Source organism: Chaetomium strumarium, assembly GCF_033439665.1.
Source record: "Chaetomium strumarium strain CBS 333.67 chromosome Unknown B0T15scaffold_2, whole genome shotgun sequence".
NCBI lineage: Eukaryota > Fungi > Ascomycota > Sordariomycetes > Sordariales > Chaetomiaceae > Chaetomium > Chaetomium strumarium.
This window is the reverse complement of record NW_026944430.1, coordinates 3389674-3413013: the sequence shown is the minus strand read 5'-3', so window position 1 is coordinate 3413013 and position 23340 is coordinate 3389674. Positions and strand designations below refer to the sequence as shown.

The 23340-nt window shown below is 57.1% G+C and overlaps 11 protein-coding genes across 11 annotated transcripts; 6 read left to right on the top strand and 5 right to left on the bottom strand.

Annotated features, from left to right (window-relative positions):
• Positions 1 to 60: 60 nt before the first annotated feature.
• Positions 61 to 762, bottom strand: B0T15DRAFT_491356 (uncharacterized protein; the record flags this gene model as incomplete). The annotated part of the gene is made up of 1 exon (XM_062866767.1): positions 61 to 762. One exon carries the CDS (start codon positions 760 to 762, stop codon positions 61 to 63), a length of 702 nt encoding a protein of 233 aa, XP_062724586.1.
• A 1348-nt stretch (positions 763 to 2110) lies between these two features.
• B0T15DRAFT_392648 (mevalonate kinase like protein) lies at positions 2111 to 3691 on the top strand (the record flags this gene model as incomplete). Its single annotated transcript, XM_062864648.1, has 2 exons — positions 2111 to 2344; positions 2411 to 3691. 2 exons carry the CDS (start codon positions 2111 to 2113, stop codon positions 3689 to 3691), a joined length of 1515 nt encoding a protein of 504 aa, XP_062724585.1.
• A 343-nt stretch (positions 3692 to 4034) lies between these two features.
• B0T15DRAFT_525347 (uncharacterized protein) lies at positions 4035 to 6391 on the top strand. Its single transcript, XM_062868839.1, has 3 exons — positions 4035 to 4260; positions 4406 to 5200; positions 5272 to 6391. The coding sequence occupies exons 1-3, from the start codon at positions 4209 to 4211 to the stop codon at positions 6156 to 6158; spliced, it is 1734 nt and encodes a 577-aa protein (XP_062724584.1). The 5' UTR covers positions 4035 to 4208; the 3' UTR covers positions 6159 to 6391.
• B0T15DRAFT_525346 (uncharacterized protein) lies at positions 6392 to 7808 on the bottom strand. The gene is made up of 2 exons (XM_062868838.1): positions 7384 to 7808; positions 6392 to 7257 (listed from the first exon to the last, which is right to left on the bottom strand). The coding sequence occupies exons 1-2, from the start codon at positions 7427 to 7429 to the stop codon at positions 6740 to 6742; spliced, it is 564 nt and encodes a 187-aa protein (XP_062724583.1). The 5' UTR covers positions 7430 to 7808; the 3' UTR covers positions 6392 to 6739.
• Positions 7809 to 7878: 70 nt separating this feature from the next.
• B0T15DRAFT_525344 (protein trafficking Pga2) lies at positions 7879 to 8810 on the bottom strand. Its single transcript, XM_062868837.1, has 2 exons — positions 8388 to 8810; positions 7879 to 8333 (listed from the first exon to the last, which is right to left on the bottom strand). The coding sequence occupies exons 1-2, from the start codon at positions 8506 to 8508 to the stop codon at positions 8011 to 8013; spliced, it is 444 nt and encodes a 147-aa protein (XP_062724582.1). The 5' UTR covers positions 8509 to 8810; the 3' UTR covers positions 7879 to 8010.
• Positions 8811 to 8890: 80 nt separating this feature from the next.
• On the top strand, positions 8891 to 9785 carry B0T15DRAFT_118949 (kinetochore component CENP-S-domain-containing protein). Its single transcript, XM_062861602.1, has 4 exons — positions 8891 to 9026; positions 9170 to 9293; positions 9416 to 9662; positions 9733 to 9785. The coding sequence occupies exons 1-3, from the start codon at positions 8994 to 8996 to the stop codon at positions 9589 to 9591; spliced, it is 333 nt and encodes a 110-aa protein (XP_062724581.1). The 5' UTR covers positions 8891 to 8993; the 3' UTR covers positions 9592 to 9662; positions 9733 to 9785.
• B0T15DRAFT_118935 (uncharacterized protein) lies at positions 9724 to 11861 on the bottom strand. Its single transcript, XM_062861601.1, has 4 exons — positions 11675 to 11861; positions 11282 to 11602; positions 11070 to 11227; positions 9724 to 11019 (listed from the first exon to the last, which is right to left on the bottom strand). The coding sequence occupies exons 1-4, from the start codon at positions 11708 to 11710 to the stop codon at positions 9909 to 9911; spliced, it is 1626 nt and encodes a 541-aa protein (XP_062724580.1). The 5' UTR covers positions 11711 to 11861; the 3' UTR covers positions 9724 to 9908.
• Positions 11862 to 11986: 125 nt separating this feature from the next.
• Positions 11987 to 14951, top strand: B0T15DRAFT_525338 (WD40-repeat-containing domain protein). The gene has a single exon (XM_062868836.1). It carries the CDS (start codon positions 12050 to 12052, stop codon positions 14774 to 14776), a length of 2727 nt encoding a protein of 908 aa, XP_062724579.1. The 5' UTR covers positions 11987 to 12049; the 3' UTR covers positions 14777 to 14951.
• Positions 14941 to 17020, top strand: B0T15DRAFT_525337 (uncharacterized protein). The gene has a single exon (XM_062868835.1). The coding sequence runs from the start codon at positions 15229 to 15231 to the stop codon at positions 16885 to 16887; it is 1659 nt and encodes a 552-aa protein (XP_062724578.1). The 5' UTR covers positions 14941 to 15228; the 3' UTR covers positions 16888 to 17020.
• A 416-nt stretch (positions 17021 to 17436) lies between these two features.
• On the bottom strand, positions 17437 to 18642 carry B0T15DRAFT_509215 (translation initiation factor eIF 4e-like domain-containing protein; the record flags this gene model as incomplete). Its single annotated transcript, XM_062867768.1, has 3 exons — positions 17437 to 17653; positions 17713 to 18546; positions 18614 to 18642. 3 exons carry the CDS (start codon positions 18640 to 18642, stop codon positions 17437 to 17439), a joined length of 1080 nt encoding a protein of 359 aa, XP_062724577.1.
• Positions 18643 to 20495: 1853 nt separating this feature from the next.
• B0T15DRAFT_118855 (methylenetetrahydrofolate reductase-domain-containing protein) lies at positions 20496 to 23053 on the top strand. The gene has a single exon (XM_062861599.1). It carries the CDS (start codon positions 20801 to 20803, stop codon positions 22889 to 22891), a length of 2091 nt encoding a protein of 696 aa, XP_062724576.1. The 5' UTR covers positions 20496 to 20800; the 3' UTR covers positions 22892 to 23053.
• The last annotated feature ends 287 nt before the right edge of the window (positions 23054 to 23340 follow it).

The following is a 23340-nucleotide window of genomic DNA, read 5'->3' as shown; positions in this document are numbered from 1 at the left end:
ATCGCTCTTTGTCACAAGCTTCGCTGTCTTCCTAAACAGTTGACGAGAGCAGGGAGGCCGCTACTCCAACGACAGGTGCTTATAGTGCTTGAGCTCGAACCCCGAAATGAGCCTCTGGATCTCGCTGTATTTCGAGAATTCAGAGCTGTTAGCGAATGCGCGATGCTGCTCGACACTGTCCCACCCGCAGATTACCAAGAACTCCTCCTCAGCACCTTCTTCCAGGTCTTGTCGCCAAGCGGACTGCACTAGGTGAGGACGGGCATACTCCTGCAGAACCCCCAGGACTTTGCCAAACTCAGCATCGAACGCCTCCTTGTTCCCACGCTTAACAGACATCTTTTCAACGCTGATAACCGGGCTGTCAAGCAGCTGACAGAGTCCACGCTGAGCCAAACCAGATATTCTACCAAAGATGCCATTCCAGTTCACCGCTGGATGTCCAACATGGAATAGAACCGTGTCCTGGGGAATGATATGTTCCTCCAAAGCAGCCATGGTGCGGGAGTTGCCCTCGCTCCGGATCCAGTCCCAGTGTGCTTCCACAGACTCCCATCTCGCCGTGGTCATGATCCGGGTAGGATCTTCGATCTGTGTGAACCAAACGGCTGCACGGTCCACGGCAGCTGCGCCGGAATTGGGGGAGGCGGCTGCGTGCCATTCTTCTTGGAGACGCATGGCTGAGGCGAGGATGGCGCGGACTGAGTCGTTTAAGGGGGTAGGTTCCTTAAGGTGGAGGATGGCAAACTCGGTGACGGGCATTGCGACGGCGCTGATTCTATGAGTTGCGTACGAGCTTGAGCCAAGGCTATAATGGTTTCCTAGGTACGTCGTGTCACATCTGGAGGAAAGGGGGCGAGTTAATACATAGTGAGAGCTGGGTTGAGCCTCAGGCAGCCGAGCGATGATGCGTCTTACACTCTGCGCAGCTGAATCTGGTTGCTACCCATGCTCGTCATGCAAAGTATGCTCATGAAGCAATTGAGCTCTCTGTTGGGATCCGTCCATTATTCACTTCTTGCACGAGTGAGTGTAGTTAAACTCTGAAGGCGATGCACTCCGTGAATTCAACACTCGAAAATCAGAGCGCAACACACCCCGGCAGAAGGTAGCCCGGATTTTCGAGTAAGCCGGACCCGACACCGAGTAAACTACTTTGGTAAACTCTGGCGAGTGTAACAGACATGTTCCTGCAAGCCAGCACTGCCACAATGTCCAGCTCTCGTGGCATCCCAGATCCGCAGACGATACCATTGACAAAGGCGTTGTGAAAACCAAACTACAAGTCAATTATAAGCGGATTTGGCGCCGACGACGTCGTCGTGCTGGCCAAGAACTGTGACGGAGAAGACGGAGCTGTCACGGGGTCCTGGATGGGGAAATTGCTCCCGTCGCTGCTGACAATTGGTTCGCAGCCAATGGTCAGCCAGTCAGGTCCCTTCGTTGCTGCAAGGGCACCGAACGGAACCGAGAGTCTCCAGCTCGACGGAAATGGGCTTCGGTGCTAAGAAGGATCGAGCTTCTAGATCGCCAGAATGCAACCCCTGTGGATTCAACAATTCAATTTCCCTGCTCCCCCTTGTTCGTCATCGCGGTGGGCAGTGCCGACGCCTTGCCGCGCCAATTTCTTACAGACCCCAAAACATCAGCTTGTTGCGTTACCTTCCAGCTTATCCTTACATGATAATCAACTAATAGGAGTGCATTTGACGCCGCCTCACCGCCGTAGAACTCCGGTCTCCGTTCGTCGAGAATCGTCCTTCCCGCTCGTTCTTTTAATATTCCACCTCCTTCCTATCCGGGCACTTAATATTCTTCACCTTTTGCGTTCAAGGCGCGTCACACAGTTGCGTCGCTCGTTCACCTAGCGCCCTACGACTTCGATTGCATTCCTAATCCGATCGCAAACGTATCGCAAGCACAACACTGAAGTAGCTAAGCGTCTCCTGTATCCGGCATAGACGGCGTTATATCTGGTCTCTGCCGTATAGGAGCGATCGAGAACCAAGAGCTCTTGATATTGTGCTCTGACCCACCCCGAGTCCTTTGTCTGTAGTCGCATCCGTGGCCCCAAACCACTGTTAGCTGCTTTTTGGAGAGAAGGGACGTCATGACGACGCAGCGTGTGACAAACGGCCTCCCGAATGGTCACGCTGGCGAAGAATCGGACGGTCCGAGCACCAACGGCAGCGTCAACGGCATCGCAAATGGGATAGGCAGCATCAAGGTCAACCCACGGAAAAGGATGGACCGCAAGAAGTCGAGTCCCATGTTACCGGCGTTCATGGTGTCGGCTCCTGGCAAGGTGATCGTCTTTGGCGAGCACGCAGTAGTGCATGGCAAAGTGAGTGCAGATTAGAAGACGGACCACAAGCGACGGCGATCCAAGTCTGACACTAAGCTGCCGTAGGCCGCAATAGCCGCCGCCATCTCGTTGCGATCCTATCTTCTAGTTACGACGCTCTCCAAGTCAAAGCGGACAGTGACCCTGAAATTTCCCGACATCGACTTCAGCCACTCGTGGAACATTGACGACCTGCCTTGGTCAACGTTCCAAGCCCCAGACAAGAAAAAGTTCTATTACTCCCTCGTAACAGAGGTTGATCCCGACCTCGTCGCTGCCATCCAGCCCTTCCTCGCTGATGTCTCCCCTGACCAGCCAAGCAACATCCGTAAGGTACACCAAAACTCAGCCGGCGCGTTTCTCTACATGTTCCTGTCGCTGGGATCTCCATCATTCGCCGCATGCCAGTACACGCTGAGATCCACAATCCCAATTGGCGCTGGCCTGGGCAGCAGCGGTTCCATTGCCGTATGCTTGTCCGCGGCCTTGCTCCTTCAACTCAGAACCCTCTCGGGCCCGCATCCGGACCAGCCTGGGGACGAGGCACGCATACAAATCGAGCGCATTAACCGCTGGGCGTACGTTTACGAGATGTTCATCCACGGCAACCCCTCCGGGGTAGACAACACCGTCTCGACACAGGGAAAGGCAGTTCTCTTCCAGCGGACAGATTACGGAAAGCCCCCATCTGTACGACCACTCTGGGACTTCCCGGAGCTGCCGCTCCTGCTGGTCGACACCAAGGTCCCCAAATCTACGGCGCACGAGGTCGCCAAGGTCGCCAAGCTGAAGCAGGCCCACCCGAAGCTTGTCGGCAGCATCCTGGACGCCGTCGACAAGCTCACACAGACATCAGCCGAGATCCTGGCCGAGGAGAGCTTTGACACAGAGGGTGAGGAAAGCCTGACCCGTGTCGGTGAGCTCATGACCATCAACCACGGTCTGCTGGTCTCGCTGGGTGTGTCGCACCCGCGGCTGGAGCGGGTGCGGGAGCTGGTCGACCACGAGGGGATAGGCTGGACTAAGCTCACCGGTGCAGGAGGTGGCGGTTGCTCAATTACCTTGCTGAAGCCGGGAGTTTCTAGGGAGAAGCTCGATAAATTGGAGGCACAGCTTGACCAGGAAGGGTATCAGAAGTTTGAGACGACGCTTGGTGGTGATGGGGTGGGTGTATTGTGGCCTGCAGTGCTGAAAAACGGGATGGATGAGGATGATGAGGGTGGTATGGAGATTGACTTGGAGAAGTTCCTTAGTGCGGAGGGTAATGAGGGGGTCGAGCGGTTGGTGGGTGTCCATGGAGGCGGCGGTGAGAGAGAGGGATGGAAATTCTGGAGGGTGGAGGGCTAGTATGCCTGCAAACATCGCCGGACCGGGCTGTGATGGCGGGACCTGGATGGTACTTACTGAAAGATGGCAAGCTAGGTTCTAGAGTGGGAAAAGGGACATCTGAACACTTGACGGTAACTTCTCTCAGGGGTTGTTTGGCGGATGGTTACGGGAAGGGAACGGCGTGTCGCTGACTTCAGGCTACCTACCTTACTTACCTTCCATTACTGTACATGTAATTCTAGACCACCTTACCTTGCGGTACTACATACAAAGGCCTTTACTATGAAGTCAATAATTATCCAGTCGTATGCACGCGACATACAAACAAACAACTGACCGGAAGCAAACATTCGCGAAAGGATGATCATTGATATTGTTCCCTTTGAGGTGCCTTTTTACAATTGTTACCCCTGTCGAGCGGCACGCCCCACTGCAGCTCCCGCTCGAAGCTCCAGTCCCTCAGCTCCATTGGCGATCACCAGCACATGCCGCATTCCGAAAAAGCAACCCCGCTACCCTACTGCCCAAAGGAATCATGCCATCCAAACGGAAGGCAGTAGCGAGTAAAAAGATAAAGGCAACCGAGAGTGAGTAGGCTTGCAGTTCCAGGTTTCCTACCTCCTTCCCCTTCAAAAAGCGGTCTTGATTCCGACCCAGAGCTACCTTACCTAGCTCTCATTGCCTACTACCCGCTGCCCTTCCAAGGTTCCAGCTAAGCCCTCTCCTTCACAGATTCCGACCCATCCAGTGCTTCCCCACCCAACAGCGATAGGGACACCGCTAGCACCAGCACTGGTACCACGCCAGCAGCAGCGCTACCGTCCACTAACAACGGCAATACCGACTCCATCCTTGACCGTTCCAAAGCACGCTTCGCCCTCGCCCGCCCCTACGACACCCTCCTCCAGCAAAAGGGCGGCGCGCTCTCCGCTCTGACACCGGCAGAACAGTCCGCCTGGCTCTCAGCACGCATCGCGTCCCGTCTTGCAAGGAGGCCTGTCTTTGCATCCTCTACCGCTGCCTCACCTCCCAGCAGCAACAGCGGCAGCTCCTTCGGTAGAGACCTACGCGGAGCCGCGTGTGGCGGAGGGCCAAAGACGCTTAAGGAAGTCTGGCGGACTGTCAACGAGGCGAGTTTGCCGTTGCGTGCGGCCGCCGTGCCTCTCGTGAAAGGGCTAGAGGAAGGGATAAGCGTGAAGGAGTTTGAGGCTAGGTGGGAGAGGAAGGTTTGGCTGACCTGCTCGGACGTTGCGAGCCGCTGTTTTAAAGAGAAGAGGGAGAGGGAAAGGAGAGGGGAGAGAGAGGAGAAGACTGGGGAGAGGGTAATTGTGACTGGGCAGGAGATATTTGAGGAGACGGGGAGACGACAACAGATGGCTGCGCTTAGAACGGAGTTGTATGGCGGAGGGGTGCGCAAGGATGGGAAGCTGGCTGCGGATCCCGAGTGGGATGATGTCGTGCCCGTGGTGTTGGAGGAGCCGGAGGGGGCGCTCGCGGCGATTGCGTACCCGCCTGAGTATGCGGAGGGTGAGTCCTCATGCGACGCTGTGACATGAGAAAAGAAAGAAGGAACGATGGCTGACTCCGCCCCTGACCAGCTATGTCCTACCTTCGCGCGGTGATGCAAGCAAAGGAGCACTCACCCCGCTGCCTGCGTCTCACAGAGCACATCATCGGGATGAACCCGGCGCACTACACCGTTTGGCTGTACCGTGCAGCGAACGTCTTCGCGCTCAAGCTACCGATCCTGGACGAAATCGCGTGGCTCAACGAGGTGGCGCTGGAAAACCTGAAGAACTACCAAATCTGGCACCACCGCCACTTACTCGTGGAGAACTACTTCCCAACCATCGCGTCCGACCCAGCCGCCATCTCCGCCTTCGCCGCCTCGGAGCGCGAGTTCCTGCGTCAGATTCTCGCCGAGGACACCAAGAATTACCACGTCTGGTCATACCGGTCCTACCTAGTCGGGAAGCTGGGCCAGTTCGACAGCGCCGAGGAGCTACAGGCCATTGAGGCCATGATAGATGAAGACGTGCGCAACAACTCGGCGTGGTCGCACCGCTTCTTCCTGGTGTTCTCCAACCCGGAGCACGCCACGCCTGGCGTGGCGGCCACCGAGCCGGATCCCAAGGTACCCCAAGCGGTGGTGGATCGGGAAGTAGACTATGCCAAGGGGAAGATCCTTCTGGCACCGCAGAATCAAAGCGGGTGGAACTATCTGCGCGGGGCGTTGGTCAAGGGTGGGCGGAAGTTGGGAACTGTGGAAGAATTCGCGAGCGGGTTCGTGAAGGGGTTGGGGCAGGGAGAGGAAGGAGAGCAGGTGCAGAGCACACATGCGCTGGATCTGCTGGCCGAGATCTATGCCGAGAAAGGGGATAAAGAGAAAGCGGATCTGAGTCTGAGACGGCTGGGCCAGAAGTGGGATCGGATTCGAGTCGGGTATTGGGAGTGGCGGCGGAAATGCTTGGAAACGCCGGCGTAGGGAGGGAAAGGACTAGGAAACTCTGAAGACTTGATTAAGTGTGTTACCTACGATTACTTAAGGTACTTTGGCTCTTTCTGAAGGAATAGGAAAGTGCCCTGGGTTTACAGCTAGGTGGAAAGTACCAGTACATAGCCTGTGGTACTGAAAATGCTAGAATAGGGGAGGTACGGTGCCTATCTTCTCACTAATCACTGCATGCCTCATGACACACGGATTGAGGGCAACGAGTTTGCAATCAAACATATAAATACTAGGTACTTTACCACCCTGTAGTCAAGGCCGTATGTAGTGATGCTAGGGCTCTTTCTTCAGACCCTGCTACCCAGGTGAATGCAAATCCGCTTCTTCTTCTTCCCAGTCTTTGTGCCCCCCAATGGCATGACCTCGTTTATCTCGACGCCTATACTGCCAAAAGAACCCGCCCAGAAAATACGAAAATGCGCCTATTTTGCTCCTCCGGACTAACGCCTTCCACGTCCTCCCTTTTGCTCAGATGCGTGCCAGACAGTGAAAGGGTTGCTCACTGGCACCGAGTCACCAGCCAGCCATGACCAACAATAGCTCGCTACCTTCCCTTCCTAGTTCGCTCGGTAAATCTGAGAAATAACAAGATACCTCCTCCCAGCTTTCGCACCCGGCCTTGCGAGAATGTCCCAATTCGGCACCAAGATAAACAGATCGTAGAAATCCTGCTTCGTGAAGTACTCGTCCCCCGTATTCCTGCCGGTGCCGAAGTAGACCGTCCCGTGGACTCTCACGAGGAACATGATGCGCACGCCGTCGGTAGGCGAGTGCAGATCAAGCATCTTCTGGGGCGCGGCGAAGCGATAATCGCCGTTGATGACGTGGCAGTTGTAGCCCTCGACGTCGTACCGCACCATCTTTTTGTTGGGGTCCGTCTGCTTGGGGCAGTACCGCTGCTGCTCCAGCAGCTTCTCCCACTCCTGCGGCGTCGCCACCAGCAGCCCGTTGATGGTGATGTCAGCCGGCGGGTGGCCTGCCGCCGTGTAGGTTGCATTGCCGTTCACGTATCCCTGGGCTATGGACTTGCCTTCGTTGACTTGGCGGTAGTACCAGTCGACGAAGTTCTTGGCAGCTGGAGTGGAATGAGTATTAAATGCTTCTTTCTTGAGCGGGGTCTGGTATGGATCGGATCCGGTGCCGCATGATGGAGGGGGTGTTCGTCATGGACCCGGACCGCGGGGTCTTGCTGATGTCGTACCTTCGCATGCGCACCGGTCGTTTGTTTCATGTGAATTCGTCGCCATTTTGACGGTTTGCGTTTGGCCGCAGGCTAGTAACGCGCCGTTGTCTTGGGGTGTCGTCGACCTTCGGTACGACTGCTTGCCTCTCGGCAAGCATGCGCGGCCCTGGCTCTTCGAGTCTGGAGCTTGGTTGTCGGGTACCGTCGCCTTCAACTTAAAGAAAGGGACTAGAGAGTCGGGCAGAATGAATGGTCGGTACGTCGACAGTGGTGAGGATAGTCGCTCGGAAATGCCGACCACGGATACGGATAGTAGAGGCGACAACCTTCAGCTCTGTTGTGCGAATAGCGATGTGTGGGAAGGCGCCTGGACTTTGACAGGAAAGCTCGGATTTCAAGTGTGGAGGATCTCTCGTCTTGGCAAAAAGTTGGCAGGCGGCAAGGGACAAAAGAAGTTACTGTTAGAACCCACCGTACAAAAAGGAGTTGGCTACATCTACAGTGCGATTGCATGGACTTCCCCTATAATGGAATCTTCTGACATGCGATAGTTGCATATGCCTAGCAAGCTTGAACGGTGAGGTGCAGGACGCAGGAGCAGCAGTGTATGTACGTATTATCCTGGTACTAGGAGATCTCGCCATATCATTCCTTGACCAGAAACTCCTCGATGTCTTTGTCTTCCAATTCCTCCTGACTTTCCCGCAGCCGTCGCTCCTCCGCATCCAGCAGCTTCTTGATCATCTCACGCTGTCGCCTTCTCGCCTTCTTGCCCCAGTCAGGGCCGGACGATTCTCCCGTCGCTTCATCCTCCTCGTCGGTGTCTTCGGGAATCTCAACTCTCCCGCGCAACTCATTGGGCGAGATCTTGGCCTTCGCTTCAGCGTCGGCCCGGGCGGCTTCCTCCTCATGCGATTTCATTTGAGCCCGCCCGCCGAGCTTGATCAGGTATGGCCTTAGAAGCATGTCTTACTTTCTGTCAGCACGTCCTGCGTATTATTGACCCCCAGAAAGGTACCTACAGGCCCCGGCGATGATGACTATCCGAATAAACTTCTCCGGGGTCAGGTCGGTAAACGAACCCTTTAGGTTCGTGGCAAAGCGGTTTCCTATTGTTGAGGCAAGATCGGCGAGTCCGTCCATGTTTTCGGGTACGAAGGGGCGTTATGGGGGTCGACTGCCGGCTGAGCTGATTGACTGGTTGCGAGCTGTAAGGTTGAAATCGGAAAGAGACTCTCTAGTATCTGTGAATCAGGTAGGTAGCGAGTACATCCGGAGCTAAAGCTGAGATCCCTGAACGTGAAGTCGATTCTCACATAACGAGAGTGAGTTGACTTGATACTAAAAGTGCTGGCAAGATTGGACTTGCGCGAAAATCTGCGACGCAGCGTTCAACGTGAAGGTACGTAGTAGTTCGCCAAGCCAAGACCCCACCATGGAGCTGCCGTCGGCATGCTCGGCAGTCAGAGCCAGATGCAGGGCTCCATATTGCCGCTACACCTAGAAACGGCATGGGCGTTCTAGGAGCTCGCCTAACTGCATATCTAAGACGCGTCTACACGTGTACACGCGCCTCGCTCTGATGAGCCCCAGTTCATCATCAAGTGCCAAGACTCGCGAGAACCGTCATGGCTGACAACCAAGATGATGAGATGCGAGAGGTAGGCTTGTCTTCTGCTTACTTTCTCATGCTGTCGCCAATATTTCATGTCCCTATCTCTCTTTTCTTAATTCCGGGCTCAAATCCCCCATTAATGGAGCTATCGCACACAGATAAACCTGGAAGCTAACACCGCCTCATCAGCGTCTCAAAGCAGCCCTCTGGTTCGCCATCGGCAAGATGGTTGACGAGGAGTCGCTTCAGCGCAACCGGAACGCCACGCCACAGTTCATCGCCGCCCTGACCGATATGGTCTGGCATCAAATTGGTGTGTCCTTATCTTAACGAGCATAGTTATACACAAAGGCGCACACACATACACACCTACAATGGGCCCGGTGTGGCCACAACCGCTCGTCGGCAATAATAGTGCTGATCCTTGTGCTGCAGAAAACGTAGCGACAGACCTCGAGAGCTTCAGCCGGCACGCGGGGCGCACAACGGTTACAACCGACGACGTGCTCCTCCTGGCGCGGCGCAACCAGGATTTGTACTCGATCATTAAAGACTCCATCGACCAGGAGAAAGCGGCCAAGGTGAAAGGGAAGGGAAAGGGGCGCAGTTGAAATCCAGGGTGCTTGGTGTGTTGCCCATGAGCAAGGACCGACTGATAGGAATATTCCTCTCCCGCTGAACCGTATGTACTGGTATATTGCTATGCCCTATCAATGATGGTCAATGACACAAAAGGTTGTCGCGGAGTTCAGCGACAGGCCGGCTAACACTGACCCAACCTATAAAATGGAGCACCTACTTGAACGACGGCGTCTCCCATCGACCACGCACCTCTCCACTTCGCCTTGTCCATCCCTTCCAATTCGACACCTCCGATTCCGCCCGAATCTGGCCTGGCCGCAATTGTCCCACCTCACCCGCATATTTCCTAACCCCGGACCTCCTCCTCCTCTGCCGCTGCCTGTCCCAGCCCTTCCCGCTCGTTCCACTCGTCCTCGGTGTACCGATACATCTCAGCAACAAACATGACAAGCGCCCACGCCTCGCCCTGCATAACCGCAAACAGCAGCTCCAGCCCAAGCAGATTCACCAGTCCCCTTCCCGAGTGCATCCCCCACCACAACCCGGCCCCGCTCCACATGCCGTCCAGCGACAAGCCCTGCCTCGCCATGTATGACCTCGCCAGCTTGGTCCAAACCAGGGATGCGAAGGGCGCCAGCAGCAACCGCGCGGGAATGATAGCCAGCATCTCGGCCGCGAGCACGGCGGGCAGCCGCGTGAGCGCCGTTTCACGGTAGACGGGCTCTTGCTGGCCGCCCGACCCGGCGGGTCGACCGCCGCTGCTGTCCAGGAGGTTGGGGCGGAGCTCGGCGGACCAGACGCCTGCGGCCGAGGGGGTGGTGGTTGCGTCGGCGTTACTGTTTGTGGCGGCGGAATTGCGATCAGGCGTTGCATCGGAGGCTTCCACGTCGAAACTGATCAGCGTGGAGCCCATGACCTCCTCTTCTTCTTCGTCGCTGGCGAAGTTGTCGGGCTGTCCGGGCCTCGGGCCAGACTGGCTGCTGCTGCTGCCGCGGTGGGAGAAGGTGCTTTGTCTCCGGAAGGAGCCATTTGCAACGGATTCGCTATCTAGCGTTCCGGGCGATTCGTCGTTTCGTATATCCGTGGGGAGGGTGTCTACCCCTAGCGGGATGGGAGCTGATTCGCGAAGGACCCGAAACTTGTTGACGTTGGATGGCCGGGGTAAGAAATGGTAGATGACGGTCCTAAATGACATAATGAAGGCGCTGTACATGCTCTGATACTGGTAGTAGGCCACGAATGGCACCACCCCCAGGGCAAATGCGCCTACCCACTGGAGAAGGCCTTGCGGGCGAAAGGAGGTCGGGATGGGAGGGACCGGGATGGGCGATACACTGGTACCCGGGACGAAGAAGCGCCAGCTAGGGAGAAGCTGGCTCACAGGGAAGATTCTCGACCGCTGGAAGAAGGTGAATATAGACAGGTGCATGCGTATGTACAGAATTGCGTATCGGAGCCTATCCTTGTGTGAGCAAACCCATTCTCCAAGTCAAGGAGGGTGGCATACATGGAATCCCGGCTAACTCCCTGGGCTGCAAGTTGGTCCACAATCGTACTAGCCACGAACGATGGCAATCCAGCAAGTAGATCCGAGGCAGGAGAGTGCTGACTCCATGCCAGCTGGAACATGCCGTAGAAGGTTGTTTGTGAATATGGTTTGTAGAGCTAAAATGTGAGCCTTGAGCACACACGGGGTTGAGCATAAGCCAAAGTACTCACTAGAATGCGCTGCCTCATCCCGTTCACCCCCCAGACGGCCACCGTTTCCAGCACACCGCCCGCTCGAAGCAGCCTTCTCCCGATGCGATCCTCGTACTGGTGATGCTTGCGGGCCGCTTCGGCCCGTGCTTCAGCAATGCCGTTTTCAGGCTCAGCAACGCCGATGACCATCATCACCTCGTTGTGAGAGCGAATGATGTCACGGTTGATGCGCTTCGACTCCGGATTGATCAGGCGGCCGCGTTCGTCATACTGCTGCTGAGGGCCGCGCGGGTCCTCCGGACCATTACCGGGGACCACATCATCATATGGCGACCGGCCCTAAATGGATATATAATTAGACACTGCAAACCGTGATGCCCCGGGGCCCCTTCTGATGCATGCGATCCTTACAAGTGCCAGCGACGTCAACGGTCCTAGCCTCCCCATGGCACATCCGGTGTGGGCAACCGGGACTAAGAATGCCCAAGCGAGTACGAGTGAGTAATATCAGTGTAACATGAAGAAGGTGGGCGCATATCGAGAGGTTGTGAGTTGTTGCCTGTAGTTCATGTCTTTTTGATGATCTTACATGCGGTCGATTGCAGCTTGGCAGATGGCAGCTGCAGGCTGCAGCACCCCTGCGGCTTGGAGCAAGGGTATGCTGCGCTAAGATAACCTTATTTCCCCTCCTTATCAGCAAATGCAAACCAAAAGTTTTTGGGACAAGACCTGGGATTGCGACCGGAGGCACATATCGGAACCTCGGCGCAACACCTACCGTCCACCATGGCGACGAGACAAGTAGCCAAGACGACCTTCGAGGTCGAGAATGTAATTCAGCCGATATTCGCCGGCGGATCCGTTGCGCTTGAGAATGGCGCACGGATCCTCGCATCGACGCTCGGTGAGGCGGCAGTCCTGACAGAATTGAACACGGGGAAGCGCCTGGCCGAGATTGAAGGAGATGGCGAGCCAATCTCGACACTGACAATCACTCCTTCGGCTTCGCATCTCGTCGTCTGCTCCCGGTCCCTGACAATGCGCATCTACTCCCTCAAGATATCGTCCGACTTCGACTTGGTGGAAGCAACTCTCGTCCGCACGTCGAAGCCGCACGCCACGCCCGTGGTCGTGCTCGCAGTTGATAAGACAAGCACGCTTCTTGCGACCGGTGCCGCAGACGGTGCGGTAAAAATCTGGGATATTGTTGGCGGCTATGCCACCCACACCGTCAGCGGGCCGAGCGTTCTCGTGTCTGCCCTGCATTTCTTCGAGATTGCGGCGACGGCCGAGAACCCCTCCTCTGAGCGAAGATCCAAGAAGGGGTCGCGGAAGAGCCAAGGCGATCAAGGGCAGACGGACGGGTTGCCCAAGTTCCGGCTTGCATGGGGCACGCAGGATGGCAGAATTCGTATCTTCGACCTACACAAGCGCACAACAGTCCCGGTTTACGCCGATGCCAAGAGGAAGAAAGAGGCACATGAGTCCAATGTCCAGAGCATAGACTACTCGCCCGAGCAGCATGCTCTTTTGAGCGGCAGTAGAGACAAGACCATGACGCTGTGGCTCTGGCGGGACAACACCTGGCAGGGAACTCCCATGCTCCGTCACGAGCTGGTCGAATCAGTAGGGTTCTTGAATGGGGGCAAGTGGATGTACTCGGCAGGGTCGAGTGGGCTGTTAAGGATATGGGATACGACGACACACCACGAAATTACCATCAAACGGGACGCCAGATCAGAGGCAGAGTCCATTCTCTCGGCTCTCTCTTTGCCTCAAAAGTCCCTAATTCTCTGCACGCAGTCCGATTTTACCCTGGCGTTGTACCGGATACCATCACCCGGAGATATCGCTGCCACGGGAGGGTTACTCATGGAGCCATTCAGGCGCATATCCGGCACGCACGACGAGATCTTAGACCTGGCATATGTTCTGCCCGACCAGTCCATGCTGGCCCTTGCAACAAACTCGGAAGACATCAGGCTTGTTTCGGTAGCCGACAGCGGAGCTCAATCCGACGAGGAAGGGGGTGCATATTTTGGCCATGACGTTGCTTTGCTCCAAGGTCATGAGGACATCGTCATGTCGCTGGATGTTGACTGGTCGGGCCACTGGGTAGCCAGCGGTGCGAAGGACAATACGGCCCGGCTGTGGCGTATCGATCCTGCCAACAACTCGTACACCTGCTATGCTGTCTTCACCGGCCACCTGGAGTCAGTAGGAGCCGTCGCTCTCCCCAAAATGGTTCCCCCTGAGAACTCGGAGGCTTTCAAGAACCCTCTTGACCACCCGCCCCCTTTCCTCATCTCAGGCTCTCAAGACAGATTTGTTCAGAAGAGAGACGTCCCACGACAGTCACAGAAAGCCAAACTGTCCGCAAGTTTGAAGCGATTGGCTCACGACAAAGACATCAATGCCCTGGATGTCAGCCCCTCGGGGCGACTGTTCGCCTCGGCGTCGCAGGATAAGACGGTGAAAATCTGGGACGTGGAGAGTCTGGAAGTCCAAGGTATTCTGAAAGGGCATAAGAGAGGTGTCTGGACAGTCAGATTCGCACCGCTCCATGCCCCGGCCATCCAGGGTGAGCAAGGGGCTGTCTCCGGCAAGGGCGTGATCCTCACTGGAAGCGGCGACAAGACGATCAAGCTCTGGAATCTCTCCGACTACACCTGTTTGAGAACCTTCGAAGGCCACTCGCACAACGTTCTCAAGGTGGTGTGGCTGCACATTCCCACTGACGAGACCGCTGCCAAGAAGCGAATACAGTTCGCAAGCGCAGGTGCCGACAGCCTTGTCAAGGTCTGGGATGCCAATCTCGGCGAGACCGAATGCACGCTCGACAACCACGAGGACAGGCTTTGGACACTGGCCGTCCATCCCAAGACCAACACGCTCGTGTCGGGCGGAAGCGACTCCAAGGTCACCTTCTGGAAGGACATCACAGCCGAGACGCAAGCCGCCGCCACCGAAGCCGCTCTCAGGCTCGTCGAGCAAGAACAGGAGCTAGAGAACTACATGCACGCGGGCGCCTACCGTGATGCCATCGTGCTGGCGCTGCAACTGAACCACCCGGGCCGGCTCCTCAGCCTCTTCACTAGCGTCGTGACCACCAGCAACCCCGAGGAAGGCAGCCTGTGCGGCGTCAAGGCAGTGGACGACGTCCTGGCCAAGCTCTCGGACGAGCAGATCTTCCTGCTGCTGCTCCGGCTGCGCGACTGGAACACGAACGCGCGGACGGCGCCTGTCGCGCAGAGAATCCTCGGGGCGCTCGTTAAAAGCTACCCCGCCGACAAATTCTCCAACTTGTCGGTCAAGGGGGCCAGGGGCCAGAAGAGTCTGAATGAGGTGCTGAATGCGCTCAGGGTGTACACAGAGAGGCATTATAAGCGGATGGAGGAGCTGGTGGACGAGAGTTATCTTGTTGAGTATACCCTGCAGGAGATGGACAGTTTGGCCCCGTCGGCGCTGGAGGCGGTTGAGCAGGATGGAGATGCTGTCATGGCTGGAGCGTGACGGCCCGCGGGCGGTTGATGTGTAAGCGGAAGGGTTAGGGTAATGAGATCCATGCATGATACAACTGAAGTGCAAGTAGTACGAAGTACTGGAACAGGTATTCAGAGTGTTGGATGCTTGGGGTTTTATACCTGGTTGGTTTGGGAATAAAACTACGCTCTGATATCAACTCCGATGCGGGCAATCCAACAGACCATCCCACGCACTTCCTCGCGGTGTCCGAGTCCTGTGTTGTTGACCGTTGATGCCAAGACTTTCGAGCTTTGGTGGGGCACAGAAGTCAATTCCGAGCGGAGCGAAGCTGGGCTCATGTTCGCGACGCTGCCCGTGATCCCAGGAAATTCAACACCCAACCCATCTTAACCACAACGCCGCAAACGGTCTCCAGATTTGACGGCCGCTTTCCTCCCTAGAACGCTTCCTACCACTGCCCCTGATACGAATACCAAGGAATGTCCAAACGCCAGGCGTCAGAGGCCTTCGAGGAGCTGTCGGGCGCAGAATCACCGGCGTCCAAGAAATCAAGATTCGACGACTACAACAAGAGCCTGACCCCGGTCAGCGCCCGAGAAAACGATGATGACCAACGGCAACCAACACGAGAGAACGGAATTGGGGACACGGAAGATTATATAGAGGAGGATGATTATTCTGAGGCGCATGACGGTGAGGGAAGGGCGCCGATGAGACAGGCTGCGCCGACAGCAGGCTACGATGACCTGTACCTCGACACCATCGACCGCAACGTTCTCGATTTCGACTTTGAAAAGCTATGTTCGGTAACACTGTCAAACATCAACGTCTACGCATGCCTAGTATGCGGCAAGTATTATCAGGGACGGGGCCCGCAAACGCACGCCTACTTCCACGCGCTCGACGAGGACCACCATGTCTTCATCAACATGAGCACACAAAAGGTCTATGTGCTGCCCGAAGGGTATGAGGTCAAGAGCAAGGCCCTAGAAGATATCAAGTATGTGTCAGACCCGCGCTACACGCGCCAGGAGGTGGCCGAGCTCGATCGCAAGAAGCGCACCTCGTGGACGCTTGCCGGGAAGGAGTACACGCCCGGCTTCGTGGGCATGAACAACATCAAGGAGAACGACTATCTGAACGTCATTGTACAAGCGCTCTCCCACGTGTCGCCCCTGCGCAATTACTTCCTCCTCGAAGACTTCAGCTCCTCGCCGGAGCTCGTCAAGCGTACCTCCATCCTCTTCCGCAAGATCTGGAACCCGCGCGCCTTCAAGTCCCATGTTTCCCCCCACGAGCTCCTCCAAGAGATATCGCTCCGCTCCAACAAGCGCTTCACCCTAACCACGCAATCCGACCCTGTCGAGTTCCTCTCCTGGTTCCTCAATAACCTCCACCTCGGCCTCGGCGGCAGCAAAAGCAAGCCCGGCTCGTCCATGATCCAGCGCATCTTCCAGGGCAAGCTCAAAGTGGAATCGCAAGCCATCACGGCGCGCGCCGACGGGCTGGACCGGCTGCGCTTCGAGGAAGCCGCCGACGTCAAGGTCGACATCGCGCGCTTCCTGCTGCTCACCCTCGACCTGCCGGCCGCGCCGCTCTTCCAGGACGAGGAGTCGCGCAACATCATCCCGCAGGTACCGCTCACCACCATCCTGGCCAAGTACAACGGCGTCACGGCACAGGAGCTCAACGCGCAGCGCAAGCGCTACCGCCTGATGCACCCGCTGCCGCCCTTCCTCGTCTTCCACGTCAAGCGCTTCAGCAAGAACAAGTTCGTCTCGGAGCGCAACCCGACCATCGTCACCTTCGACGCGCACAACCTGGACGTGTCGCCCTACGTGGAGCCGGACCCGGCGCAGCACCCGCCGGGGGAGCCCATCTGGTACGACCTGGTGGCCAACGTGGTGCACGAGGCGGTGCGGGCCAAGGAGGACGTGGCCGACAGCGCGGTGGGCGAGGAGCGCAAGACGTGGAAGGTGCAGCTGCGGGACAAGGCGACGGACGAGTGGATCGTGGCGCAGGATCTGTTTGTGGATAAGATCCGGAGCGAGCTGTTGTATCTCGGGGAGACGTATTTGCAAGTTTGGGAGAGGCGGAGAGTGCCTTCACCAGCAACGGCGGGGAAGGGGAGGGTTTGAGAGAGAGAATTAAGGGGTTAAGGGGGTTATAGTGGTGAAGTATACTGTGTACATGCATGCCAAGCAAAAAGATACCATCTAAATATGCATAGTGGCCGGAAGTATTGTGACAGACCGAGCCATACATACCCTTCATTTGATTTGTGTGGTGCCTCCTGATCTCATGGGCAGAGAGATATGTTTGTTTAGGTTGGTGGTTACAGTCAAGTGCTACAGCGCTGATCCTAGCCCCTTAGCTAACCCCACACCCCCTTTCCCTCGCAGCCGACCCTATGCCACCCTTAACTCCCAGACAGCGCTCTTTCCCTCCCAGTTTTGGTTTTCATCAAGATCGTGCCGTCCCATGACCATTACAGTGTCCAAGGAGAGTGGGACAAATATAAAAACAGGAACGAAACACGCTCCGGAACCCGACCTCCCAATAACTCAACGCTCGTTCAGAATTCCATTTTGCAAATGCCTGCTGATTCGGTACTGTACATACAGGGAGAAAGAAGCGTGCTGCTTTATCCCTCGGCTGGATCACGCGCATTTGCTCGCCGTGGGGGATCACGAGCTGCTCGGGTGTCTCAGGTCGTCCGCCGGCTGTTGCTGCTGCGATGGCTGCTGCTGCTTGCTAGATGACCGCTTGTCGCCATGGTGATGATTATTCGCCTTCTCTCGCCGCGACTCCTCGATCGCTGTTCGCTGCTGGATACTCGAGTCATGGCTCTTCCACTCGAGCTTTGTGTCCGGCGGGAAGGACAAGATCCTTCGCATCGTTTCACTGTAACGGGGTCAGCGGAACCACACATGGCGGTTCTATGCGTGAGAGGAGTGACATACCGGATCTTGAGGACCCGCTGCCCGTTCGCTCGAGCCCAGATGCTGAGAATGTCCTCGCCGTTGCGGACACTGAGGACCGCCCCACACACCTCATCGCTGGCCTCGCCGAACTGGTCGCCAATGATGGCAAACAGCAGGTCCTCCCAGTATCGGTCGGCAACGCCCTTTCTCAGGCGCACCACCCACTTCCCCCCGTTCTTGTTCTCTTCGTCCTCCCATATCGGACGGATACCCTTCTTGAAGAGGTGGTAGTCCGACACCAGCGGCAGGGTTGACGGCCGCTTGAGGTGCTGATACACCCTAAAGAAGTGCTCGACCGTCTCGACCGTGGCGATCGGATGGAGCGTCTTCTCGTACTCGATGAACCCGTTGGCCTTGGAGATGGGCGGCCGGAACCAAAACACCCAGCTGTTGCGCAGCTGGTGGCTTGATGGTGAAGCCGGTCCGGCCGTTGACTGACCAGCTGCCTTCCCCGCGTCGTTTAAGGACGCACTGGAACCCGGCTTGCTGATCGTTTTGCTGCCTAAGCCTCCTTCCTTTGCCGATTTCTCGCCAGTTGGAGTCTTTGCGGCAGCCCCAAGGGCCGACTCGAACGGATTCCCCGGCGACTTGGGTGTCTTGGCGGAGCCGAACGACGCAAAGGCGCCTGAGCCTAGGCCGAAGGCGCTTGATGCCCCGCCAATGGGAGACACCAGGCTGCCGCCCGGTGTTATAGGGCCGAAGGAGGTCTTTCCGAGCGTTGAGCTGTCACCGCCGAATCGCTTGAAGGAAGAGTTGCGTCCCGAAGGGCTGTCCTGTCCGGACCCGGATGTGGAGAGAGAGAGCTTGCTCGAGCTGAGATGGGCTGTAGGTTAGGGTTGTGAACAATCATGGGACGGCTGCAATCTGATGGGGGACTCACTTGGCACGGCGACTCCATAGATTATCCATGAAGACGTCGGAAACCGTAACTCGGGGGAAACTCGGGTTCAATGCGGAAAGCGTAGGCTGTCAAGCGGATCACCACTACACCAGAAGCACCAGGGGACGAACAACGACGCGGCCACTAAAACTCGGTCCGCGGGAGGTCGAGAAAGGCAGCAGCTCTTCGGAATATGCTGCCGCTGCCGTGGTCGAGACTTTCACAATAACGGTCACGGTTCGAATTGTAGAGTGGATAGCGTTACGAGGAGAGGCGGGATGGCAACGGCGCACAATGGATTCTTGTTAGTCGGGTGGTCTGTTTGTTGATGCGCTAGGCAATCGGCTAAAAGATGCAGGATCCGCTGATGATTGATCAAACTTGGGATGAGGTATGCGTCTCGAATATCTAGGTTCGTTTAGAGAGTAGGTAAGGTAGCAGGATGCGATGTAGGAAGCTCAATTTCTCAGTCGTACGCAGTAACTATGTGTGAACAAAACTTGAAAGCCGAAAGACTGAGTGTGGCGGGTCTTGACTCCACCACAGAAACTGAACATGACTGGTCATGAGACGGTTGTTGGCCCGTGCGAAGGAAGGGACGACTCAAAGCCTGAGACATCCGCTGAGATCCGTTCTGGAGTTGAACGTTGTGGGCGGTGAGGACTGTCACAAAATCTGCTTGGCAACATTACAAAGAGGATTTCCTACAGGCTCAATTTTCAATCCTTTTCTTTTCTCTCAAATCATACAAGACCACAACTCAAATCATCGCCAGCCTGCCAACAAACTCACCACGCTGCTGGCGATTCCGAACGTGTGTCGAGATTGACTCTATCTAATGCCCTTGTTTAAAACCATCATCACGAGAGCCCCATTTGCGCGGCGTCCATGATGCGATGATGACCTGAAGCAAGTCTGGACATCCCAACCTCCATGTTGCCATCTCTTCTTGGTGCCACGTAGACAAGGCGCGTGCTGGCTCTTAAGATCACAAAGCCCTCCCGCAAAGATGCTTGATTAGCTATTCGTCTGCTTCTCTTCTGATCCTGGATGTGTAAGTCTGGTCTTTTGCACTAACTGCTGCCCGCGCCCGCGTCTGCCTTGATGACCCACAAACACTCCGGTAAACCGACTCAGCAACAGCTGGACATCCTCTGCCAAGGGGAGGTCTGCAAGCTGTGCGTTGAGCTTGAGGAAAACATGGCTGCATAACCTGAGCTACCTGCGGAACCCATCCCTCATGTCCTCCATGCTACCTACCTGCCTACCTACTTGGAAGCTAACGGTTCCGAGCACAGGGCCGTTCTCTCGTTACCTTACCCAGGTGAGCTTAATTAAGTTGGACAGACTTCAACCCCGCTTCTGAGCACGACGCTATCATTGCGAGATACCTAAGGTGGGTGCGATGCGGGATAGGCACCCCATAGACTGAAATACTCCATGTCACGAGATGTCATCGGAATCCCCATTTCAACAGCGCAGAGGATGCAGGATGGTGAAAGTGTAGAGCACGTTCTCTGCCGAGAGCGCGGATGGGTGGGGGTATGGACCCCTTGTCCATGGAAGTGTCCCCTCGCAGCCCAAATCGGTGCGTGGCGTCATTGCAGCTATCTTCGGGTGCGCGTACCGCATGGTCGACGCTACCAATCAAACCTCTATCCGCCGACTCGGGCCAATACGCCTTCGCGGTGTCAGAAACCCTTCAAGAACGGCCCCCCGGAAAGCTTTTGCGCCGCAACTCCCGTGCCGAGGACGCATGGGACAGCTGCCGGTCCCCACCTCCGGAGCCGTGCCAAATGCGGTGCCACTGCCCCACGCACATGCGCTTGCCGGCGGTATTGTAAAAGGTGGGGTTGTTGCTAGTAATTGTCGTGCCGGGCGCAGTGCCAGTTGTGCCAGTGCCCGATAGGAAGAATTTCCTGTCGGCAACTGGACTTGGGCGGAGCTCGTCCGTTGCATTACAAAAGAGGTATTTCTCGCTTCACTTGTGTCCTACTCTACTAGTACCCAACGTAGACCCCGACCTATTATCTTCACTGATCATTTGATCCGTCAGTCGCAGTCACCTTGAGTGCCCTTATCTGGCTCCTTCCGCCCCGCGATCTCATAGAGCCAACGACTACTAGTAGTAGAATTATTCGCAGCTGGACCGCGAACTCCCCTTGATTCAGCGCCAGTAAATCCCCCATGGGCGCACTCGTTCCGAGCCTAGAACTGCCTCCCGAGGCCGTCAAGAATCACGCAATGGAGAAAATCACAGACAAGATCGCGGCTCTGCCCGCGGGGACAGACTACTTCTCCCTCGAGTTCTTCCCGCCGAAGACGGCCATGGGCTTCTCCAACCTCCGAGGCCGTCTCGACCGCATGGCCAGGGCACTGCGCCCGCTTTTCGTCAACGTCACATGGGGAGCGGGGGGCTCGACGGCAACGAAGTCGCTGGAGCTGGCCGAGATCTGCCAGAGGGAGCTCGGCCTCACGACCTGTCTGCACCTGACCTGCACCAATATGAGTCGCCGGCTGATTGATAAGGCGCTCGACGACGCCAAGGCCCTCGGCATCCGCAACATCCTGGCGCTCAGGGGCGATCCGCCACGGAGGGCGGAATACCGGGACATCAACGAGCCGGAACCCAGCGACGACGAGGAGGAGTTCTGCTGGGCCGTGGACCTGGTCCGCTATATCCGCAAGACCCACGGCGACTACTTCTGCATCGGCGTCGCGGCGTACCCGGAGGGCCACGCGGACGAGAGCCATCCGCTGGGGCAGAGCCTGGAGCACGACCTGCCATACCTGGTGGAGAAGACGCAAGCCGGCGCGGACTTCATCATGACGCAGTTGTTCTTCGACATTGAGGCATACAAGCATTTCGAAACGACGCTACGGGAACATCCGAGCGCGGCCTTCAAGGACATCCCCATCCTCCCCGGCCTCATGCCGATCCAGAGCTACCAGATGATCAAGAGGACGACGAAGCTCAGCCACGCCAAGATTCCCGACGCTCTCATGGCACGGTTGGATGCGGTAAAGGGCGATGACCAGAAGGTGAAGGAGGTCGGCGTGGATATCGTGAGCGAGATCGTCGAGCAAATCCGGGAGATCAAGAGCAGGACCGCCGGCCCGAGGGGGTTCCACTTCTACACGCTCAACCTGGAGAAGGCCGTGTCGTTCATCGTGGAGCGGACGGGGCTGATCTCCCCCGAGACACCCGACGAGGAAGCCATCGTGGACGAGCAGATTCCCGTGCCCGAGATCAGCCGGCTGCGCGTCAACGGCTCCACGCCCGATCAGTCGTCTCACGGGGCGCCCATGAGGCGTAAGACGTCCATCGGGTCCGATCCCCGCGACCGGGTCATCATCGAGGGCCGGGCGGCGTCGCACCCGGACTGGGAGGCGACGGCGCTCGAAGCCAGCGTGCCCGCTGCGCCCATCAACTCGCGGGCCAACACGCTCGCCATATCCGAGGGCGAGGGCGTGCTCGGGCGCGAGGCGACCTGGGACGACTTCCCCAACGGCCGGTGGGGCGACGCGCGGTCGCCCGCCTACGGGCAGATCGACGGCTACGGCGTCAGCCTGCACGTCACGGTGGCGCAGGCGCGGGAGCTCTGGGGCGCGCCCACGACGGCCGGCGACATCAGCGCCATCTTCGTACGCCACATCCGCGGCGAGCTGTCGACTATCCCGTGGAACGAGGAGAGCTTCAGCGCCGAGACGGACAAGATCCGCGACCAGCTGGTAAGCCTCAACTCCAAGGGCTGGTGGACGCTGGCCTCGCAGCCGGCCGTCAACGGCCTGCGCTCGAGCGACCCGACCTTCGGCTGGGGCCCGCAGAACGGGTTCGTCTTCCAGAAGGCCTTCGTCGAGTTCTTCCTGCCGTCGAGCGACTGGAAGGGGCTGGAGGCGAAGCTCAAGAGGCCCGAGATGAAGGACGTCGTGTGCTTCTATGCCACCAACATGGCCGGGGACTTTGTCAGCTCGGACCAGACGGCGCGGCCGGCGGGGGCGCCGGCGGAGGAGGAGCAGGAGGCGAGCACCAATGCCGTGACCTGGGGTGTCTTCCCCGGCAAGGAGATCGTCACGCCGACCATCATCGAGGAGGTCAGCTTCCGGGCGTGGAGCGAGGAAGCGTTTGGGATCTGGGGCGAGTGGGCCAAGATATACGACAAGGGGTCCGAGAGCGAGCGGTTCTTGGAGAGTCTCAGGGCCGATCTGTGGCTGGTGAATATCATCCATCATGACTTTGTCGAGGGCGATGCGTTGTGGGAGTTGCTGCTTGACTGAAGTGAAGTTGGGCAGTGCGCCGGTGACGGGATATGGATGGGTTTGGGAACTGGGGCAATCTGTCCGGGAGAGGGCGGCAGGTTACTATTACATCTAACCCAATCAGTCTGGGAGGGAGAGGGAGTAGGGGCATCCTACGCAATTCAACAAGCCCCAGGGATTAAGAACCACCGGAAGTTCGTGGATTTATCCGTGAATTCATTGTCGTGATCGAGGCGATAGCAAGCCTTGTTATGTACTGTACTCTACATGGTGATAGCTCCGTCTGAGCATCAATCGATTATTCGCAAAGCAAACAACAGATGTGGGCGTTTCATCCCCGTCCATGTCTCCATGTCCCATATCCATGTTTGTGGTCCGTGTCAGATCCTCCCTGACCGTGCCAACCGCCCGAAGTCCGTGTCAACAATGGAATCCGGAACCAAAACCCTTCCCACTGCATGTCAGTC

Excerpts from the sequence above, each read along its gene's own strand:
- B0T15DRAFT_525347 (XM_062868839.1), top strand. The coding sequence starts at position 4,209 with ATGCCATCCAAACGGAAGGCAGTAGCGAGTAAAAAGATAAAGGCAACC. Across the intron at positions 4,261-4,405 it reads AAAGATAAAGGCAACCGAGA|ATTCCGACCCATCCAGTGCT; the intron begins GTGAGTAGGCTT and ends TCTCCTTCACAG. Across the intron at positions 5,201-5,271 it reads CCCGCCTGAGTATGCGGAGG|CTATGTCCTACCTTCGCGCG; the intron begins GTGAGTCCTCAT and ends GCCCCTGACCAG.
- B0T15DRAFT_525346 (XM_062868838.1), bottom strand. The coding sequence starts at position 7,429 with ATGGCGACGAATTCACATGAAACAAACGACCGGTGCGCATGCGAAG. Across the intron at positions 7,258-7,383 it reads CGACCGGTGCGCATGCGAAG|CTGCCAAGAACTTCGTCGAC; the intron begins GTACGACATCAG and ends ATTCCACTCCAG.
- B0T15DRAFT_525344 (XM_062868837.1), bottom strand. The coding sequence starts at position 8,508 with ATGGACGGACTCGCCGATCTTGCCTCAACAATAGGAAACCGCTTTGCC. Across the intron at positions 8,334-8,387 it reads AGTCATCATCGCCGGGGCCT|ACATGCTTCTAAGGCCATAC; the intron begins GTAGGTACCTTT and ends ACAGAAAGTAAG.
- B0T15DRAFT_118949 (XM_062861602.1), top strand. The coding sequence starts at position 8,994 with ATGGCTGACAACCAAGATGATGAGATGCGAGAG. Across the intron at positions 9,027-9,169 it reads AAGATGATGAGATGCGAGAG|CGTCTCAAAGCAGCCCTCTG; the intron begins GTAGGCTTGTCT and ends CCGCCTCATCAG. Across the intron at positions 9,294-9,415 it reads TATGGTCTGGCATCAAATTG|AAAACGTAGCGACAGACCTC; the intron begins GTGTGTCCTTAT and ends CTTGTGCTGCAG.
- B0T15DRAFT_118935 (XM_062861601.1), bottom strand. The coding sequence starts at position 11,710 with ATGGGGAGGCTAGGACCGTTGACGTCGCTGGCACTT. Across the intron at positions 11,228-11,281 it reads GGATGAGGCAGCGCATTCTA|CTCTACAAACCATATTCACA; the intron begins GTGAGTACTTTG and ends CTCACATTTTAG. Across the intron at positions 11,020-11,069 it reads GGAGTTAGCCGGGATTCCAT|GCTCCGATACGCAATTCTGT; the intron begins GTATGCCACCCT and ends ACACAAGGATAG.
- B0T15DRAFT_525338 (XM_062868836.1), top strand. The coding sequence starts at position 12,050 with ATGGCGACGAGACAAGTAGCCAAGACGACCTTCGAGGTCGAGAATGTA.
- B0T15DRAFT_525337 (XM_062868835.1), top strand. The coding sequence starts at position 15,229 with ATGTCCAAACGCCAGGCGTCAGAGGCCTTCGAGGAGCTGTCGGGCGCA.
- B0T15DRAFT_118855 (XM_062861599.1), top strand. The coding sequence starts at position 20,801 with ATGGGCGCACTCGTTCCGAGCCTAGAACTGCCTCCCGAGGCCGTCAAG.